The sequence below is a fragment of the Melopsittacus undulatus genome, chromosome 1 (genome assembly GCF_012275295.1).
Source record: "Melopsittacus undulatus isolate bMelUnd1 chromosome 1, bMelUnd1.mat.Z, whole genome shotgun sequence".
NCBI classification, from domain to species: Eukaryota; Metazoa; Chordata; class Aves; order Psittaciformes; family Psittaculidae; genus Melopsittacus; species Melopsittacus undulatus.
Window position 1 is genome coordinate 72,987,737 of NC_047527.1, and position 22,754 is coordinate 73,010,490.

A 22,754-nucleotide genomic window follows, 5' to 3' on the forward strand; every position below is an offset into this window, starting at 1 on the left:
CATGGTGATGGCTTTCTGGTTGGGCAACCTGTAAAAGCAATTTACAAAATAACAAAATGCTCCCCTATGCAATGAAATGATAAATATTTACAGTTCTGAAACAGCAAGAAGTGTTCACCTGTTCAGTGATTACAATCCTTTACCTTTAGAGTTAGAAAAACCAGGTTCCTGATGATTTGTTAATACATAAGTGTGTGATGCACCTTCCCTTCAATAGGATCTTGTCATCAGAGTGTATGTTTAATTAAAACCCTCACTGAAACTCATAATAAAGGTTACTGAATCTTGTTTTCATCCTACAGCAACATCGGATACTAAATCATGCATATAGAAATATTGAAGTAAGCTGCAAGTGCATGTGGAGAGAAAATGTATTCACACACATCTCTTTGAACAGATGACAACAGTACTCCAAATTCTAACACCAGTCTTCTGCTATCTAGCTTTTTGGCATGCCTCAGAAAAGAATATAATGCATCTAACAGTTGCAGTTTATCTGAATATATTCTAGTTTGATTTAAAGTGATATTCAATTCCTGTTAACATTCCTAACAATTACAAATTAGAGACATAAGGGGCATGTAAAATGGAATCAGAGGCCTGAACTTCACATTCTGAGCTAGTGACAAAAATACTCAGCCTAGTGTCAAAGCAGCAATAGTGAAACCAAAATCTGAGCTGATTTCATCTATTGAGGGTTTAACATATATATATAAAGAATTAAAAAAAAAAAAAAAGCAACAAACAAAATCCAAACTGAAACCTTGCTAAAAGATATTTGAGTTCAAGGTGTATTATATTTATTGAATATAAAACAAAGCCCTTGAAACTTCCTTTCATGTTGCATAGACACTTAACTCATTTAAGACAGAAAAAAATGAACTCACAGCATCGGTAACATAGTGCTGTGACCTTACTATATTTTCTCTGAATTCCAGGTCCTGAGGCTGGGTGAGTTACAATTCAAACATGATACAATCAATTTTCAAGGAGAATCAATTTTCAGGGTCTCAAGGGACAGCAGCACGTTGCTTCAGCACAATTCTCTGGCACTACCAGGAGCTCTCAGCTGGCTCAGGAGGGATGCCTCTAAGTGAAAGATGAAAGAACTGCTCCACACCTCCAGCCTTGTTAATGGAAATGGTGTCACTGTGCAGCAGTGGAGTTAAAGAGAGTGTGAAAGGAAAGGGGAAAGAAGGTGGCAGGTAAAGGAGAAAATGTCCTGTGGAATACAGCTGAGCAGAAGAAATTAAAACAGACAGTAACGAAAAGATAACTCACCTCTCCTCACGATTCTGTCCCACACAGACACGTCCTCCATGTCGAGGGGTTGGATTGCTGCAGGAACGCTGACGAACTTGAAAGCCTATTCCACATGTGGTACTACAAGGTGACCAAGAAGTCCATGGTGTCCAGCCTCCATTTCTGGTAGAATAAAAAGCTCAGGCTCTGTCATCTGTTATACATAGCGAATGGCTGATTAGGTGTGACTGACAGCAGAATCTGGCTATTAATATTTCTGTAGAAGTAATTAATACTGCATAGTGATCAATTTCTTAAGGAATATTTGACTAAAATAAAGGTGCTCTGATCCTTCCATATTCCATGCTTTGTAATCAGCAACTGCTAAAATGACCCATTTACACAAGTAAAGTACAAAGATACGAAGCTATTTAGTTGCTTTTGGTCACTTTATTCTGGGTAAACTCCATCTGCAAACTCCTGGATAAAAGTTCTGAAGAAAAATTTTAATTACATATTGTTCCAGTTATTATATATGGGTCTTCTTTTTAGGGAGATTAAAATGTGAAGTTTTGCTACCTGTTCTGAAAAGAAAATGATCAAAGCCTGGAGAAAAGGAAGCTGAGGGGAGACATTATTTCTTTGTTACAGCTACCTGAAAGGAAGTTGTAGTGAGGTAGGGGTCAATCTCTTCTCCCCAGTTACTAGTGATAGGACAAGCAGAAATGGCCTCAAGTTGTGTCAGGGGAGGTTTAGATTGGATATTCAGAAAAATTTCTTCACTGAAAGGGTTGTCAAGCACTGGAACAAGCTGCCCAGGGAAGTGGTGGAGTCACTGTCCCTAGAGATGTTTAAAAGTATTTAAAAGACGTGTACAAGCAGCGATTAGGACATGGTTTAGTAGTGGACTTGGCAGCGTTAGCTTAACTGTTGCACTCTGTGATCTTTCCAACCTAAATGATTCTATGATTCTAAAGATAAAAGAGTTGTAAGTGTCAAATGTATTAGTTCACAATTCCAACAGGATACTCTGAGAAGATGCCAATACCTTATTTGTAATGCAACAAACAGGTAACAATTCACATGCTGTACCTTGTGTTTCTGAACTTTTGGAAAGAACACCCCTGTCCCTCTGCAGTATGCTAGGGAAAATATACTAGACCAAACATTCATACTCTGTCCCTAAGCAAAAAAAAATATGCACTTAGCAGTTCCCAAAACCTTTCATCACTAGCTTGCAGTTTCTGCATTGGTGGAAGACAAACAGAAATCAGGAAAAAATAAAACTAAATTATAATGAGTTCTTGAGGTTTTATCATAAAAGCAAAAGTTAAAATAGTGCACTGCTTGATTTTGAAATCACTTTTTTTCTTTAACAATGAAAACTAATTAAATTTAGTAATAAAATTTATATGATTATTCAAATAATTTATCACAAATATTACCAGTTTAAATTTCACTCATATTGATGTCTCATTATTATAAGGGTTGATGACAGAGAAGAAAAGCTTTTGAAACAAATAACCAGCTATCACTGGTAACCCAGACAAAAAAAAATAATCTGTCAATACAATGCCTGACCCCAGCAGTAAAATGAACTAAGAATCTGGATCTCCACAAATTCTGGGAATCAATTACTAATATAGCAGTGTTAACAGGAGTAAGATTTTAAAATATTATGTGATACTGCCAACAGCAGTATGTGAATTGAGGCCCAAATCATATTCCAAATTCTCTTTTAAACCTGACTGTTAATAGCTGATTGTTCAGTATCTCACAGCATGCTTTTCTACCATTCTCCTGATATATTATATTTGATATTGTTATGCTTTTAACAATTTCCCTAAAATTGACTATTTCCACTTACAGAGCTTGCAGTTATCTTGTGCAGAAGGATAATCAGTTTTATTCACTACCATGATTTGCTTCTGATGTTAAAAAAAAGCAGAGACAAAAAGCAGAAAGAATCATTGAAAATAAGCAGAATGCACCATAAAATAAGTTTCATCTTGCAATTAAAGTAACATGAAGTCCTAATGCAGTTCAGAATATGTAGTGCCCTGAGTCTCTCTGAAATGATTTGTTCTTACTGTTTTTTCTGGGAGTGGTTATGTGCCTGAAGAAGACAAAAGAGTGGCTACAGAGTGGCAGACAAACTGGTAATAAATCTAAACGTCATGATACAATCTGATAGAATGAAAAAACTTTGCCCAAGGCAGAATGGGGGAATACAATGGTGACATGGGATGTCCTAAAAAGTGGAGAGCTCTGACATTCAGGAAAAAAGTTTCATGTTTTACAGAACTGAAAAAAAAAAGAATCAGACTTCGGGTATTACCTAATGTTGATTTTTTATTTTTTTTTCATCTGAGCTTTTGTTAGAATTAGCTGAGGACAGTATTGCTTGGTACACAGCATTCGAAATCACTGCATCTGCCTCATTCTCTCTCCACAAAGTTAGAGAGATACTAACGTCTCATTTACCGTGACCATTTCTATGAGCTGTTTCATGCACAGAGGAACAGGACCTGTGGGTTGCAGGTCCAGTTTCAAAAGGTAGGTTCTATTCTAATTAAATTACAAACTTTTAAACCATGAATGCCAGAATCTGAAATTGTTTTGTGTACCTGGAACAGTTGGCAATCTCCATGGTTGGTCCTTCACACAGCCAACCTCCACACTGAGGAGCAGGACTGTCACACAAACGTGTTCTGCAAAGGCAGGAGCCAACACTGGCACCGTCGTTGTGTGTGCAAGGTTTCCATTGTGACCATGTTCCAAAATGCCCGTCCACTGTCAGATTCCTCATCTAGAAACAAACACAACAGAAAGGCTTTACCTGAGGCCTGACATTTCCTTCATACAATCTCTTAATTCTGGAGGTACGGCCTTGAGACATGAACAATAAAAGCCTCCATAGGAGGGGTATTCCTTCCAGACAGCAAGCTCCCCTTATAATTTCTGTAGCTACATAACTCCCACCACCTCCAACCAATCTGGGTCACTGAATGCCAGCACTACAGCAACAACAATAATCACAACTGTTCGTTATGTTTCATAACCATGCTTATCCACAATGATTCAAATGAAAGTATAGTATCACTTTCTTGATTATTGTCTAATGACAGTATTCCCTATTTCCTAATATTTATGGGTGATTGGGAACCTGGATACTGACTGTAAACCAGCATGTGCAAGAATGTGTGGAGCCCCAAATATAGATCAAAAAAAAGAGGCATCATAGGACAAGGAAGAAATAGAGAAGAAATTCTTCACTGTCAGGGTGGTGATATACTGAAACAGGCTGCCCAGGGAAGCTGTGGCTGTCCCATCCCTGTTCAAGCAAGCTGGTCTAGTGGAAGGTTTCACTCCTCAAGCTGGGGGAGGAGTGGGAGGGGAGGGTTTGGAACTGTGTGATCCTTAAGGTTCCTTCTAATCCAAACCATCCTGTGATTTTATCATAGTCCAGAACAGCAAACCTGGATGAATCAAATTCAAACCTCCATGATGAGTGCCTTCTTTTGACAACAGTTTTTCTAAGCACATACCATGTAACACTACTTCATAAAAGTGAAATGTGGTTTAAAACATTACTCTCCTAAAACCACCTTCAAAAAGCAGCACCTAGCTTCTATGTGATGGGAGAATTTTCTCCCACTGAAGTAAATTCTCAAAACCTTTGGCTGGAAGGGTCAGACCATTCTCATCTTGACCGGAATGTTTTCATCATGCAGATATAACACATGTTCATAAGGAATCGTTACTATCCAGCTGAAACAAAATGTGCTAATAGAAATTATAGCAGCCTCCATGGTTACCAGAATTTCTAAAGAAAATGGGGCCCTAATATGATTCATTCTTTCAGCAAGGTGTTAATCTTGAAAAATCTGTGATCATACATGGAAATGATGGCAAATTTTTCACTTAAATACTAAAGGATTTTCCTTTTGATTATGACATTTTTAAACCTTCAGTTAAAGCAACAATACCAACAAGTGCAGGCTAAATAACATTTAAAGTAACTTTTAGATAAAAATAAATACATATGAGCTGCAGTCATGCATATTTTATCAAATGTGTAAGAATGTAACACTTCGACATTTGCTTAATTATTGAAATAGGAACTACAGCTATAGATTGTCATGAATGATCTGAAAAGGTGTATCCCTTTGCTATTTTTAGTACTCTTTCAACAGTGGTGAGAGAAGTATACATTTCAGTAATAATGTTAAGATCCAAGAGATTCGATTACAGCACGAGACATGTTTCCACTGCTACACTGGGTGCTGGCTGATTCTTTCCACTGTGGTAAAGGTTCCATAATTTCACTACTAATTACATTTCTTATGATTTATTCACAGATACAGATTCTCCTCAGAACAGCTATGTGTGTATGGTGCCAGCTACAACTGACATCAACATAATTCATCATTTCAAAATTCTGCTGACAGCTGTTTATTGAAAATAACTCTTCAACCTTTGCTCATGCAGAGTAGACGCTGTTGTTTTTCATAAAACAACAGGAAATACTTATTTCTTGTTAAGTGACAAGTAAATCCATTCTCTCTTACACTGCTAGTCTAAGACATATGTAGTCCATAAACTAGTGATGTTATGTACCTAACCTAATTAATGTCAGAGATTTCTCAAGTGCAATTGGTCACACTTTTACTTTTGGGCTAAACTAGCGTATAAACAGGCCTCTCTCTAATCCAAGTTTAGAAGAAACGCATGCATGCATTAATCTGACACATTCTCTGTAGTGTTAAAAAGATTTAGTAACAATTAAGATACTGGAACCAATTGGAAACAAAAGAGGGAGAGTAGAAGATTTCTAATATTTTGTTATGCTCTGCTTGCAACATTATCATAAATGTATATAGCAAATGTCAAGGATGCACATAGCTCAATTGCTTACAAAATGAAATTCATTACATCTTGGCTTATATATCCTGGGAATACAGCACATAAAAATGCTATAAAAACAAATATTTGAAAGCCTCACTAAGTAAAATTGTAATCAATTGCAGTTTGCCAGAATACAGTGTTATTTTAAATGAAAGTTTGTATGAAATTTACAAATTTGTTCCAATAATGTCTTACAATAATGTGTTCAGAGGTAACTAACAGAAGAGTGGTAAAACCATGCTTTTCAATTTAGACAGTTAATTCGAAATTTTTCAGTTAATTCTATTTTTTTCCCTATATTATGCAATGTCAATATGCTCAACTTCAAAAACCCTTTGGATGCTTGCTAAATCCCTTCATCTCTGATATGCAGTATAAGTCTCACAGCTGCAGACGAATTTCTGAACAATCCTTTGGTGCTCCCCTGCTTTGATTAGACTGACACATCCTATGCAATTGTCATATAATAGATACTAAATAACTGGTTTTCCATTTGAAGAGAATAGAATCAAATTCTGCTTTCTAAATCATTCCTCTGTCCCACACCAACCCTCTCTTGGCCTCATGATTTGTATATATGAAAGAAAATAAGGGCTAATGCCAGAATTCAGATGAAGCAGTAGACAGACTGTTCACGTGAATATCAACCAACCAACCCTTTCCAGTAATACTTCCTGACACAGCAACCCACCAGCAAACCCTCCACATAACTACATTTAGCCTGAGATTAACAGTCATTTATGATACACTGCATAGACTTAGGAATTAATATACTGTACAATGCATCTAGTTACTTGCCAATCAGAGAGCCAAGGACTTTACTAGTAACTGAATCCAGACTTTCTGTGAGACAACAACTATGTCTCTATTAGCAAGTGGTATGCACGCATGCAAATCTGAAAAATAAACCAGCTGGTATTGAAGATCTGACACATGCACCATACCTATTTTGTGGGCTTTAGTTTGGACTCACTCTGGCCATGGATCAAATACCTAGTAGTAGTTGGAGCACTTTTTTGTTTTAATTTCATCCAAAAGTAGTGTGGTTTGTGTGCTTCAAGACCGATTTGAGCTAAAATAATGAATCACATGCAAGTCTTTGTTATTAGGCCAAAATGTGAGAGCATGGATTCAAGGCACTGGACAAGATATTGCCTAAAAACATACTATTTAATGTCAAACACAGACAGAACACAGGAGCTTATTCTCAAGAACCTCATAATTAATCAGGGTAGTGATTTGCGTCCATGAGGCTGCTGAAACACATGTAAATGTCACAAGTGAAGGCTGGAAGAACTTTATCCTAATTTTTTACATAGAGTTCACTAAACAAAGCATAGCTTAAGAAAGAGGACTTTCAATAAAATGTTAAAAGGAGCTTCTTAAACACATGGAGAATAGAACATGGATGTTGTATGAACACAAATAAATAGATGCATGTGCTCCAGTGGCAAGCAGGGACAAGTTCAAGAAGTCCTTATTAGCAAAGAAAGCAGAACTGAGTTGGAAAGCCTCTGTCCACATGGGCAGAAGGCAGCAAAGATAAGCAGCATGAGTTTCCACAGCAAAGAGCTTAGTAGCTCAAGGAAGATCCTTAATCCTCTTTTAGTGCTCTTTGGAGTAACGGAAAAGAATCAATATTAAAACAACATTGGAACCACATTAGAAAGGAGAGATACAAACTTTGTTATTTGGTTTTTATTATATAACATCTATTAAAAATTAATATTTAAAGTTCTAAGCCACTGTAAATATTAATACTGAGTTTTTTATAATTATCACTTCAGTCATTTATGTGGGGGAGACTTAACTCATACGATTCACCCTTCAAATTCATGGGCTTTGAAAGATGTTGTATGGCCTTTCCTATTAGCAACAATGATCCTAAAAGAGAAAGTTATACCATTAGTGATTAAATTTTTTGAAGTACAAAATGGAGCAAAATCCTGCAGAGAAAAACATGTTTGTCTCTCTGTCTTAGTGAACTTTTGCTTTCATTGTGGGAACACAGACGTTATAGGTAAAATACAACTACCCTGGGAAAGTACTATAAATAAATTGATCATGTTATATCAATAGTTTGATAAGAAATAGAAAATAAATATCCTGTTAAAATGCGATGGGAAATCTTGAGTAAAATAGCATTAAAAACAGTTTTCTGAGCTTGACAAATCTATGTAAGCTCATTCTCATGAAATTCACATGGAATCAAAATTTATAAGAGATAAATAAATAAATGTATTTGGACTTACTGGACACACAGTAATGCTTTGCTCCCATTGACTCATGCTCAGACTTTCTTCCAGCGTTGTGCATTTCTTCATCACCATGTCCCAACCACAATAAGGGTCTTGGGATCCAATGCATGCACTGTGAATGAAAAACAACCAGAAAACATGACCATTTACCTTCCTCTGTACTGTCTAGAGATCTCTAAACAACTGTGTGGCATCTCTTCATATTTCACAGTCCTAAAACAGTGAAAGTGATCCCTGATGTGGATGGATTGCCACAGATGAAATGACAAAACAGAAGAGAAATTAATTTCAATGCCTATGCAAAGATAGGATTTCTTTCAAGTATACACCTGAATTTCCGGCTGCATGCATGGTATGACATCAAGACTGATTATTGTACTTAATTACTGGAGAATTACAGCAATTCATAAAAAGCATATGTTGCTAGCTCCAAGAAAATATTTCAGGAGTTACAGTTCTTAGACTTTTCTATCAGTTTTCATTTTGGAATTATAAATCAGGTGACAATGTCTATTCTTCTAGAAAACTTTGACTTGTTTTCTGCACTGTTACAGAATCCCTGGAAGTAAATTTAGAGGGGCTCTGGTGGCTGCCATCACATCTCTTGCACAACACATGCTGCTCTAGACATTCCCTCCTAGTGACGCATGAGGACAAAAATGGTTAAGAGAGAAGGAGATAGGCCAGCTTCCTACAGAGTCTAGTTTTGCACTAGAAGTGTGCACTAGAAGTGCAACTAGAAGTTCTTTTCACTATCAAATGACAGTTTTCTCTTGCTACTGCTAGGTCAAGCATCAGCAGTTGAGGCAATAGGTCTGCAGCTTCCTAGTTAAAGATACATAAGAAAGGAGGTTGAAATCCCATCACAATTAAGCATAATAGTATTGTTTTAACATTTGTAAAAATACCTAGAAATTATACATGAAAATAATAAATTCAAACATTTTGTCAAGATTATAAAAAATGCTAGAGTGATCATTCTTGTTCAGCTCAAATCCATGTGGATTATCATTCTCGTTTTAAGTGCCTGTTCACATCACCTTTCCTGTGAGAGGTTATGAGAGCTGGGACTGTTCAGCCTGGAGAAGAAAAAAGCTCAGAGGAAATCTCATCAACATGTACAAATACCTCAAGGAAGGTTGCAAAGAAGATGGAGCCAAGCCCTTTTCAGTGGTACCCAGTGACAGGGCCAGAGGCAACGGGTACAAACTGAAACGCGGAAGTTTCCCTCTGAACATCAAGAATAACTTTTTCACTGTGGGGGTGACCAATCACCGGCACATACTGCCCAGGGAGGTTGTGATATCTCCATCCTTGGGAGATACTCAAAAGCTGCCTTGACATGGTCCTGGGAAACTGACTCGAGGTGACTGCCTGAGCAGGAAGTTGGTCCAGATGACCTCCAGAGGCCCCTGTCAACCTTAACCCTTCCATGATTCTGTCCTTACAAATCCTGTGTTTTATTCATATTTCTGTTTATGTCCAGCATTCCTCATTCCACACTAACATCAGACAAAATGCAGACTTATTAATTCCCTAGTATGCAGTTCTGTAATACCATTACAGAGGGCTCTTACTGCTTATAAATTTTAAAGAATTAGTTTCTACGGTACATTTTGCAATGTGGATTGCCAGTATTATGTGGAAGGATAGTTGCCATCTGCAAAATGGGGACAGAGTAAGAGACATAATAGTCAAAACTCCCTAGGCACCCCTCATTAGACTTCATGTTCAAAGATAAAGCTTTTGGTTTAAGGAATTCAATGCTGAGAAGAGAGTTCCCACTGATGGCTGTTGCAACTGTGAACACTTAGCATTTCTGTAACTCAGGCTGCACATTTCCATTTAACTATATAGAAAGTGAAAAGGACAATTAATGGAAATTATGGAAAGTTTTAAGTGTCTTAGTCTTCCAGTATTTGTAAGACAAGATGTTTAACATTCTCCTTCAGAATATTTCTGATAATGCACGTTTTATGAAAAAAGAATACAAAACAAAATTAAAGGCTGACATAATGTACAATTGGCAACATTAGCTGTGCTATTTCTGTAGAAGTGTTCACTTTTCCAACTTCACTATTCCATTACAATATGTGTTAATAGTTTTAAATGCAGTGATTATGCTTTTGACGCTTTTTATCAAAACATAAAATATTTTAGAAGCCACTATGGTTTCACATAAAACTGCACTCCCTTCTTCCTGGAAGCAAGCTGATCCTTCTCCCACTCTGCTCTTAGAGCCCATTTCCTCTTTTGCTTTGGTTTCCACATTACTTTCCACTCAGGCAAATCAAAATGGTTTGTACCTGTCATTACAAGTCATTTAGAAGTTATAGGTAGGGCACTAAAAGCTATTTGAACCATTCATATAACCTCCTGGTATCAGAACAGATCCTAGTTTCATTGAAGAAATAAAGTTTAGAAAATGCTGAAAAGTCCTTGCAATGCTGTGACAAAGCCTGTTCGATCACTCTGTAAACACTGACCATTTCATTAAGCAACCAGGTTTGGAGAGCACTGCAGAAAGATAAAATTAGTTGAGTCTTTTCAGAATGTAGTTGAAAAAGTCCACTGAGCAGGTGAAAACTATGATTTTAAGAACCTAATAACTCTAATTTCCTCCTACACTGGCAATTCACATTTTTTACCAAATGTAAATGATAGGTAGTTAGATGAGTGTCACTCCTGCAAGGCATTCATTTGACTGTGATGATTCACTATGCCTATTGACAGTCATGCAACACTTAAATAAGGGATTTTGACTGACTAGTAACAGAACCATAAGTCATCTCATTCTAAAGCAAATGAGCAATAGTAAGTAATTTTCTTCATCAGTTTTATAATTATCACCAAGCAGGCTAGCAAACTGCTCTACTTTAGTTACGTTTGAGATGATATATTCAGACAAAAAATAAGGCAGAAATGCACATCATTCAGAGCAAAATATATTAAAAACCCCATAGAGTTTAAGACTAGAAAGAATTCATTGTGTGTTCTCCAAAGAACAAAAAAACCCACTTTAAATTAAAAGCTATATCCTGATACCATTAATTTCAAATAGATTTTAAAATCTCTTTTCAGGTGAAGAATATATTCCCATATTGATATATTTTGTAAGTGTTAAACAGGTATTCTCTTGAGATGTAACATTTCTTCTCAGAGAATATATAAACACAAGAGGTGCATCTTCAGAGACTGTTCAATGAAACATTTTTCTGCCTTTACCTATACACAGCATTTTGAAGAAGAGAGAATATTTCAGTCTTCTGATCCTTTCAATCATTTCTGCTGAGATAGTCATGCCTACCTAGTTTCAATTATTGTCAGCTGTGATCCAGACACTGTATACCAGGAACTGAACTGGGGTTACTATTGTATTTCACAGAAGACAGATTCCCCACTGCAAATTTGAACAGCGAAATGAAGATAAAAGCCTGTCTCATGCTTTAAATGTGCTGTGCTATCCATTTCTGAATGAATACATGAATCTGATAATAGACTTCTGTACAAAGGTATCTATCAGTGTTTTCATTACTGCTGGTTTTGAAGATATATACATATATATATATATATGTCTGCAATGAAGAAAGGGGATCTAAAGACACAGAGGAATGATGTAGATCATAAATGGTAGGCATGTAATTTATAAAGTCCTAGGAGTTCAAACTAAGATGCATGTCAAATATTCAGAATCCTGCTTAATCCTTGCTTGTATTGCTAAGAAAAATCAAAGCCTTTAATCATCTCACTCTGTGTGGACTACCGTTGTTTCCTCTTACTTGAATTTCTACAAGGCAATCAAACCTCATTTGGGTGTGATTCAATCTCACAACATGTACTGACAATACTAGCCTTAAATCTACCAGCTTCTCTTGTACTGGGCTCAGCAGCAGCAGTCATTTTTCTCTTTCTTAGTAGCTGGTGCAGTGCTGTAGTTTTGACTTTCAGCCTGGGAACAGCACTGATAACACTGATGTTTTTAATTGTTTCTCAGTAATGTTTACTCTGACCAAGGACTTTCTGAGTCTCATGCTCTGCAGGGAAGAAGGGAAGCCAGGAGGAAGCAGAGACAGGACACCTGACCCAAACTAACCAAAGAGGTATTCTATACCACAGCACGTCATGCCCAGTATATAAACTGGGGGCAGTTACCCAGAAGTGCTAGATCACTGCTCGGGTCGGGCTGGGTATCGGTCAGGGGGTGGTGAGTGGTTGTATTCTATTCCGTTGTTATTTCCCTTCTCATTATTATTATTGGTGGTAGCAGCAGTGGTTTGTGTTATACCTTAGTTACTGGACCGTTCTTATTTCAACCCATGGGAGCTACATTTTTCGATTCTCCTCCCCATCCCTCCAGGAGAGGGGGGAGGAAGGGGGAGGGGAAGTGAGCTAGCGGCTGTATGGTTCTGGGTTGCTAGCTGGACTTAAACCACAACACCTCCCCTCAAAGTCAGAATCAGGAATTTATGCACAATATGTGTAGTAAAGTTGTTTATAACACACAATTCTTTGAATCTTGGCATTTCCAAGTTGTTCTACTTAGAACAAATGTGAAAGACAATTTTCAGAGCATGCTCTCTACAAAAGAATGCAGGCTTGCCATTTGTTGTTAAGAAACAACATCTGAGGTCCCCATCCATGTCAATCACCCAAGGCAGAGTTTCCAGCCCTCTGGTTATGAGGTAGGAGCCTGGAAATATTGGGACCCCCAGCTGCAGCTAAGGTTTTCAAAGCTATTTTGATGGGCTGAAACTGGAACTTGCAAATCTGTGGTTTGCAAATAGGCTCTGAAAATCTGAGCTACCTAAGTGGCAACAAATTTGGGGATTTTCCCACAGGTTTATGCATTGAACAGCAACAACAGTGATTGCCCAGACTGGACATGTCTGCTTCCATATGGCATCCCCATATCTTTAAAAGACCTGTGTGTTTTTAGTGGATATAAATGTAAACAGGGTACACAACCACCATATGCTTTAGTCAGCTGTAACCTAGGTTATTGAACTTAAATGCTGAGGTTAACTTTAGACTAGAAAACAAATCATTATAAAGATAGCAAGCCCCAATTTAGGACATACAAATTGACTCCTTAAAAAGACTAACCAGATAGCAGCCACCGCAACATTTCAAGGGCACTGTTACCTCTCATTCCACAAGCAACTATAGATACCTTCACTTCAGTGTATTACAAGGAGCAGATGGCCTTCAAAGCCACCTAGTTTAGTCATAAAACTGAAGCATCCAAACTCCTGGAATCCTGCTCACAGCTCACACTGTTGCATCAAGAATATTCTCCTCCATCTCTCCTTCCCTAGCCCTCTTTCTCACATTCCATTCAATGGTGGACTCCAACCTCAGATATCAATTTTCTGTATATGTTCAAATAAAGGTCTACAAAAAAGATTGTAGAATGAGAGCTGAAAATAATTCTCATGAGAAAACAATTGGTGTGCAATGCAGAGCACTCTAAGCCAGGTTGCATAGGGTATGTACTGGTCTGACTGAGTAGCAGTCCAGTAGGTGATATGTTAAAGTATTTCCAAATAAAAAAACCTTCCATATTTGCATGGGGGGTTTTGTTGGGGTTTTGTTTATTTGTTTGCTTTCCCCTTATTTTCTTTTCACCATCCAATTCCTTTAACTTCTGTTTCCAGAGAATCTGATACTTGCCAAGTATCAAATGCCTAGTGAAATGACGACTAAGAAAGCAGGTTGCTTTATACATGCCAGGTGACTTTCAAGAAAAACTCAACAGTAACTACACTGAATTTGGAAATCCTCAAATGTTTTGGAATTTTTTTAAAGCAAAGAAATTAATTACATCATGACATATGAAAACCACATGCCTGTTTTAAATTTTTATTTATTAGCTTACTTCTTTGTTTAAAATAATATCCTAGCAATTATATCTGAATTGGAAATACATAGTCAAGACCATATGGTTTTCTTTCAACTTTTCAGACTAAAAGGAAAGGACATTTTCCTCTTCCTCATAAGGCTACTTCAAGAAATACACTGGGAGCAGGCTGTAACAATCTTTTCATTTATAAAAATTCCTTCTTGTTGCCAAAAATGTGTGCTTTACAATGCAATGCACATGTGCATAGATCACACATGTATTTCAGGTACGGTAAAGTGTAAATGCATAGTTTGTCTCTGGTGGATTTTATGGGCCAGACAGACAAAGATTTTCTGCTAAAACCTTGGTGTTCACAGAGGAAGAAATATAGGTCAACCTCAGATTTGTAGAGCTTGAATTGATTCCCTCCCCAGTATGGAACTAATATTCTACTTCTTTTGAGTGAGGAAAACTTTCAGTGTGCTTATTTCATGGTTCTGCTGACTCATAGGTTCACAATAATTGAAGATAATTTTCCAGTGTATCTAATACCTGAAAAAGACTTCCTATATTTTAAATGTTATTATAACCCAGTCTTGTAGCCAGGATTATGGTTTATCCCAGTCTGGGAAATGTATGAGGATTCTGACTCTGGAGAATACTCCCAGAGATAATCCCTAGAGAATAGTTCCAGAGATTCTCCAGATTCTCCAGAATACTTCTGTAGTATTCTTCCAGAATACTTCTCCAGATTCTCCAGAATCTCCAGATCCATAGTGATACTCTGGAATCACTAATTCAGATCATTCGTCATGTGGTTCCAACATTTTGACACAGATGTTTCTTTGATTTAAATTGGAATTAGCCTTGCGTATTTTCAAATAAGGAAATCCACGTGGATATCAAAAAATAACCATTCTGGAATTATTATTTCAAAACAGCAACTTCAATTCCATGTGTTGGCAAGCTCTTCTGGACACATCAGCACTTATTAATAATTTAGGCAACATTGCTCAGAATCACAGAATGGTTGTGGCTGGAAGGGACCACGAGAGAACATCTAGTCCAAACTGCCTGTTCAAGCAGGGTCACCCACAGTGAGAGTTCTACGAATGAAATAAAGCATAATCAAATTTGTAATAATTGTTTTCTTTTGTTAGTAAATCCAGTACCCTTTCTACTACTGCAGTGCTACAGTTATCTGTTGTATACATACAGATTGCTTAGCTGATGGCTCACGAAGACAAAATAAAAATGATGGAGTGCAGAGGGAGAGAACAGTTATGCTTACAGTGGAATAGCTATGATAACATTACTTAGCAAAACAGTCTTATGACCCAATAATATTTTAAGTGTAGAATGTAAAAACTAATATTCAACATTTTCCAGAAATTGTTGGGGTTTTTTTTTACACCAGAGAAGTCACTATTTGTACAGCTATTTACTTACACAAAAGTAGTTATAGTAAGACCAGCCCATGAAATCTGTCTTCCATGAGAAGTATCAATTCTTGAACCTTTCTTGGTAAGATATTGCATAACATTGGACTGATACAACCTTTCATTGCCCCTACTTTCAGAACTGATCCACTGACAACACCAGTACAAATTATACCATCGATAAAATTGCCTCCAAGAAATTACTGCCATCCAAAGTTGCTTCTGGAGGCTACAGCTGCCAATAAAAGACAGCTGACTGGTTCTTTTTACAGGGGAAAGTTTTTATTCCCCTCCTACAGATCTTATTCTTTATTACAGATGCATAGAGCCTTCAAAGTAAATATCAAACACTGCAGCTTATTTTTCTCCTCATAATGATTCTACTTATATTATAGTTAATTAGCAGGTATACAAAAGTCATTCCTGCTTTATGCTTGGCCTACTCAACTCTGAAGAAAGTGGGAAAATTCATAGTGAAAATAGTAGCTGCAGTGAATAATGCTGACAATCTTCTGTAAAAGGTGGATAAACATTTGTGAATTGCAATACCCAAGCGGTAATAGCTTGGTCAAACCTTGAGATTTTTCCCCAAGGACAGCCAAATCAAGGTAACTGCTTTGCTGCTTTCTCCTGGAGTATGAAGACATCAGGGCTTTTTGGGGAACTGTTTTTAAGAACTCAAAAATCTCAAACCATTTTTTCTTAGCTGACTTCTGAAAACAGCAGGATTATGTCAGGATGTTCAAAACTGTTCAGCCATTGGCCAAAGTCAGTGAGAGACCACCCCACCATGAAAAACGTCAATCCAAATAACAAGCATGGGCAACTCATAAACAGCAAAACCATGGCATGTGGAAAGTGCTGAGCAACCCAATCTACAGGTGTGACAACAGGCTCTGCCTGTAGCATGGTCTGCTGCCATGGTACTAAAGTGTACTGAACTGCACCTAGAACACATGCAAAAAAATAAAAATAAGCCTCCAAATGTAAAACTATATTTTCAAGGACTTCAATAACAGTGTTTGTGTGAGCGGAACTGTGAGTTGGTATGGAATAGGACTGGCTTGAATTAGAGGGAATGTCTGTCAGAGGCAACACCATTTCACAGAGGATTCCACTACAGGAAAGTGCTGGAGTGCTTTACAAGAAAATACAAATTAGCTAAATATGTACAGCATGTCAGAGTGATAATTAAGGAGACATAATAAACTGCAAATAAAAGCAATAAGCGCATGCTTTGAGGCTAGTACGTGAAGATAAAACAAGGAATAATGAAATAAATAGAAAAAACAGGCAATGTCAACATTATCTTCATATTGTGATATTAGCTTGTGGAACAGTTTGCTCAACAGAGGGACTGAAGTTGCATTGTCTGAAACCTTTGCAATAATCCTAAACAAAAAGACTAGAAAAGATTAAATGGTGAGCACTTTGCCATTAACACAAAAAGAGAGAGCAGATGTGCTGGTACATCTTGAGGCTTTGGGGTTTTCTAAGGCTGTTATTAATAAACAGGCATGTTTTATTTCTATTTATATGAAGTACATATTAAAGACTACATATGCCCTTGATCTAGGAAAAAAATCTCTAGTTATTATTGCTGCAAGTTCAGAAGACAGCCTTGGCACAGTTATACAGCCATAAGTATGATAAATGTGAATGGATAAAATTAAAACAATCAAAAAAAAAAAAAAACCCAAACAAGAACCACAATTCCCAAAGGCACTGCTGCAGGTGAGGTTTGCCCATTACTCTGTCCATTGCTATAGCGTAGAATAGTCAGCAACACAACAAGAAGGTGAGTATTAAAGCACTCAGCAATGCAGTGACTGTTTCAGATGTTCTACTACCTAGTGAAATTTATAACCCTGAGTAAGGTACCTATACTCTCTTCAAGTAGAGAATGAAATATACTTGAAATCTAGCGTAAGCTAGGAAAAAAATTAGTCAAGCCAAAAGTAAGTGATAATGAGAAAAAGACTATGTCTGTATTTTCCAGTGACATTAGTGCTTAATGACAGATGACAAGGAGATGTCTTATTTTATCCAGATCACACCTGCAAATCCTCTCCTTTCTCACAAAACTGCTAGAATTGACAATGAACACCTTAACCAAGAAGAAAGTGAATGGCAACCATTTTGATGCAACAGATATTTAATTACTACAGGGGAAGTCATACAACTACAAAAGATATGACTGGAGAAACCTACAAGGAATAATTTCACCTCCTTCTAAGTAAGTCATTCCAGCAGAAGACACGATTTCACATAGCTCTGGGCAACGGAATAAGTTATCATTTGAGCAGCATTTGAGCCATTTAACTACTGCCCTACTTAGTAAAGGGGAACAGCACTTTTTTTTTTTTTAAAGCAAGCTCTTAAAATCTAGTCAATTAGACCCCACTGTTCAAAGAGGGAGAGGAATGCTCAGCCTGCAGCCATGCATCTGGTCTATGATTTGAGACAGCAGTCCCACACTGTGAGGCCGAAAAGTTTGGGCCCTGCAGCTAGAATAGCACTGATGTGCCCCTCAACTTGTACTCACAGGTACCAGGGACCTTGTGGGACCTCCATACAGGCACCAACTAGGCAGGTGCTCTGGAAGTCTCATCTCTGAATTCTGAAGTTCACACCTCACTATTAGCATAATGAGACTCCAGCCTTGAACTGTCTGGAGTGCAGGCTTGGCATAAATACGGGATCTGTGTTTATGATTGCCATTACGGGTACACAGCCCCTAAGAAAACACAGGACACCAGGTTAATCTCCCTTTCTGAAATAAACACGTGTGCTTAGGGAATCATGTTTACTGTCTTATGCAACTAGAATGGCATAATCATATCATATTCAAGAAAAGAGAGGAGCATTAGAGTATGTCATTAGATTTTTTTTTCCTTCAGATATACACATATGCATACATATACACCTCACAATATATAAGGTCTTCACTTCATGGAAAAGAGGAAACAAAATAAAAAGGGCTACCAAACCACCACGCATCCTGTTTCAACTCGCTAAATACAATAAAGATGAAACTTTGTCCTATGTTGGCCCTTTAACAAAAAACTTGAGGCATATATATGCCTAACTTTCCCTTAAAACAAGCACTAATTTTTCTTCCAATGGGGCTTGGAGTGTCCTATCACTTCTATTTTAGTAGAAAATGCTTAAAATATGCTGAATAAGAAAACATAAACAAAAAGGGCTGGTAAAGAATATAATAAGGAGAATACTACCCTTCCCTTGTCTACTCCAGCTTTTCAGGGCACAGCTTTTCCTCCAGTCTTTTTTCTCAACCCAGTAGACTTTCATTGGGCTCCTGCATGGCACCAATCCTCATGTAGATCCAAGTCCCTTGGAAAAGTCCTTTGACTGTCCCAAGCCACAGCTCTATACCTGTGTCCTGTGGTCACCTCCCTGCTGTGACTGCATGTATGGTCCCTCTGACAGCCAGAAATGTCTCCTCCTGCAAATGATCACTGCTTTTGCAGGGAGTATAATCTCTGCCTGCTGCACAAACAACATCTCTGTTACCCTGAGTGTATCTGCCAAGAAAGACAACTGGCAGCCCTTTCTCTCTCCTTTAATAGCCCAGCTTTTCAAAGGAACGTATATTAAACAAGCCGAAAGCAAAATAAGCTAAAACACAACCAAATGCATCTGTTAGTGTTCTCAAAAAGCTCATCACACTGATTCACAGTCTCTGTGATGCAAAAGAAGAATAATTACACTTAATTACTGGAACCACACATCAAAGGGAAGATATAACGAATGACATGAAATTAACAGTCACTAGTAGTATATGTTTCGCAACCCAGAAGTGCTTTCAGGTAACCAGTACACAGAACTTTAAATTCCGTAACTACAATGATATAGTCTAAAAACCAAGTGATACTTTTTAACTTACTTTCCTTGTTTGACTGAACAATTATTAGCTGCATAACTTTTTCACCTAGTAGAATATTAACTTTTATTATGGTTTCCTGATCCAGCACTACCTTTAAATAGCCACTTTTCCAACCAGTCTTAACTTCAATTCTTGCAATCCAGTTTTATTTCTGAACTCACAGAGATAGTTTGCTCAGTTATATTACAGTTTAAAAAAAAACCCAACATCAAAGTTGTTCAGATTTCAAGTTTCAAATATATTAAACCAGTAGCTATATTGCACATTATCAGATACCTGTTTTGTATATAAACCATTTCTTAAAGTTTCATATCACAATTCAGAATCTGTATGATGACACTTAAATATCTATATAATTTCTTGAGAGTCTCATCTAGTCCTGACAAGTCAGTACAAGAAGTCAGAGACACTTCTGATAAACAGTGTAGATGGAAAGTTATTGCTGAGAGAGGTAAGTAATTTGGATTCCTACTTACAGTCATTTTTCTTCCCATTTTTCCACAACCCCCCGCAAGCGTTTTTCTCTAATCAAATCAAACTAGGTGATTCTTCATACCTGTATGTTTTGTAAAAGAGACATCTTTTCAGGGGGACTTTAATTACATGTTCCTGAAGGCCTACAAAAAGGACACTCTGGCTGTGCAGGATCTGAAGGCTCCTGATGGGCTCTCGCTGACTTTTTGGCAGGAGTTCAATTTCCTCAAGCAGGCAGCTACTTGAAGTCTGGTTCATTGGGGCAAGTACTTTCTTAATAGTACCATAGTCTGCAAATATAAGAGGAAAATGGGTTACTAAAAATCATTACAGGAATTCTACCTACTTAATGTCATTCAGTGGATAAATCTTCATCGCATACTGGATGTTTTCAATGAAGCCTCAGAACATGGGAGTACTTTGACTGGAGTTTCCTAAATTGCTTACAGTATGGTGAAAAGAACTTGAGAACAGTCATTAAAGTTTTCTATGTGATGTAATACAGTAAAAAACATAACTTCATTAGTGCATAACAGACTTCACAGAAGTAGTCACTGGAAAACAACCTTTCAAACTGTGATCATTATAAATGTACATTCATAGCAAGGGTTACTGATTTTAATTTACGAGATTGTACTGTACTTTACTATGTTTAAAGCAGTTTAAAAAGCAATAAAGTCCATCATTGTCCCAGACTGTTTTAAAATACTACGGGCTGAAAACTATGGGGTTTAGATACGTATTGTGTTCATAAGCATGATTACCTGTAGGTCTTAATTGGGTAAATACAATAATAAAACAAGGCTGTGTTCCTTGTTTTTACTTACCTGGATTTTGACCTTTAAAAAAAAAACCTTATCTTTTAGCATTTTCTCTTAACTTCTATTCTTATTGTGATTTCTAAGCAAAGACAGTTAAGCATCACAAACCAGTGTCAGACTACTGATGAGATTTCTGATTCTCTCATGCAAACATTTTAAATAATTTAGCAATATCAAAGAACATTTATTCTGAATACAAAAGACCACATTCTCGTACTGATAAATATTTTAGGTACTGCTCTGACCAAAACTGTATTATGCAATTTTCCATGTACCAGCAACAGTAAATTTTAAATATTCAACACAGCAAACACATACTGAGATTAGCTCTTACTCATGTGAGGTCTCAAAAGACTAAAATCTTTTGTGAGTTGGTAACAATTGCAAGACAAATGTTTGGGATGTTCTGCAGACCACTAAATATGGGGTTTACCATCACTAGCACAAAGCCAGCAGCTTGGTGGAGAGCTGGCTGTGCAGGGTTTCAGCACGGGTCTGGCCCTGCCTTATTGAGAGCTTCTTTCAGCCATGGCAGCAACTGCCTGTTGGCCACATTCTTGTTGCCTCCCTGTGTTGGCTTCACTCTGGTAGCACCTGGGCCAGGGGCTGGCACCTGTAGTCACTGCAGGACAAACAGCCCCTGCAGGGTAACAAGGTGGCACAGGGGCAGCGTGCCTGGGATGTACTGATGAACAGCAATTAAGCAAAATTAAGAAAATACAAAAAAAGTAGCCTCAAGCAAACTCCAAAACTGAAGAGGAGGTGGAGAACTGAAGATGCTAATTACTGTTAAAGTCTTTTCCCTTTTCGTGAGGAAGACTGAATAGTCTTAAGAACTGGAGAAGTACTGGAAGGGGGGAGATAACACCAAATAACATTCTGTAGGAAGTTTATGTATCAGATTTTAACCATACTATTAACAAAACTTTAATACTTGGATAATATGGACTTAACTTTATAAGACAGTCAAAACTAATTAGACGAACTACAAATGCTTAGCTCAGTAGATAAAGTGCATTTCCCTTAGTCCCTAACAAGATTTTGAGTGTAACAGATAATGTCTGCATGTTGAAGTCTTCTGACTGACCTCTCAATTCTTAATATAATCACTTTTTATAATTGTTTACCTTTTCCTCCTTTTTTGGTATAAGCAGTCTTGTCAGGACTCACTCTTGAGTATTTATTAGGAAAAAAACTTTCATTAAATTAGAGTTTTAATTTTCATTAAAACTTAACCTTTTTGCTATTAAAAATCACTCTAATCTGACTATCACTTTCTTTCCAAACAATCTAAAGTACAGCTATATAAAAAAATCAATTAAACCATTGCTAAGAATCAGTTTTGTCATAATAAAGTGATAACCAGGTCTACTGAAGAACCTAAGAAGCAGTGTTTCCCCTGGCACTGGTTGGATGTAAAATGTCAACTACAATTACAGTAAGTTTCAAGGCAAAAACATGGTCTGAGAAGTGCCCAGAAAAAAGAAGTCAGTGGCTGTATGGGTTAGACTTTATTTTTTGGAGCATGGAACTTGGAAGGGGTACTAGCAGCAAGAAAAGAGGAAGAAAAGAATAATCACCGAGATCATTTTACATATATAAATTAAAAATATAAAGTGATAAAGTGATTTTACAGATATGAAGTGATACCGATCACTTTATAGATGAGTGAGGACAATTCGGTATCGCCTGTCTAACTGGCAGCCAACAGATTCAGCATGATTCACGATTCATTGCATTTGGCTTGCCTGCATCTTTTTACTGCATGAAACAAAAATCAGGTACACATTCAGTGTTCCTCAAACAAACTAATATTTCTACCTGCCACTGTGCTGAGTCTGCCATCCACAGACTGAGTCACTTGCT

The 22,754-nt window shown here is 37.2% G+C and overlaps 1 protein-coding gene across 1 annotated transcript in view; it reads right to left on the bottom strand.

Moving 5' to 3' along the window:
- Positions 1-22,754, bottom strand: part of SEMA5A (semaphorin 5A) — a 223,148-nt gene that overhangs the window by 81,125 nt on the left and 119,269 nt on the right. The window contains exons 10-13 of the mRNA XM_034062463.1: positions 20,150-20,357; positions 8,403-8,520; positions 3,870-4,051; positions 1,282-1,425 (exon numbers count right to left, since the gene is read on the bottom strand). Coding sequence (XP_033918354.1) covers positions 1,282-1,425; positions 3,870-4,051; positions 8,403-8,520; positions 20,150-20,357 — 652 coding nt within the window. The remainder of the gene's footprint in view (positions 1-1,281; positions 1,426-3,869; positions 4,052-8,402; positions 8,521-20,149; positions 20,358-22,754) is intronic.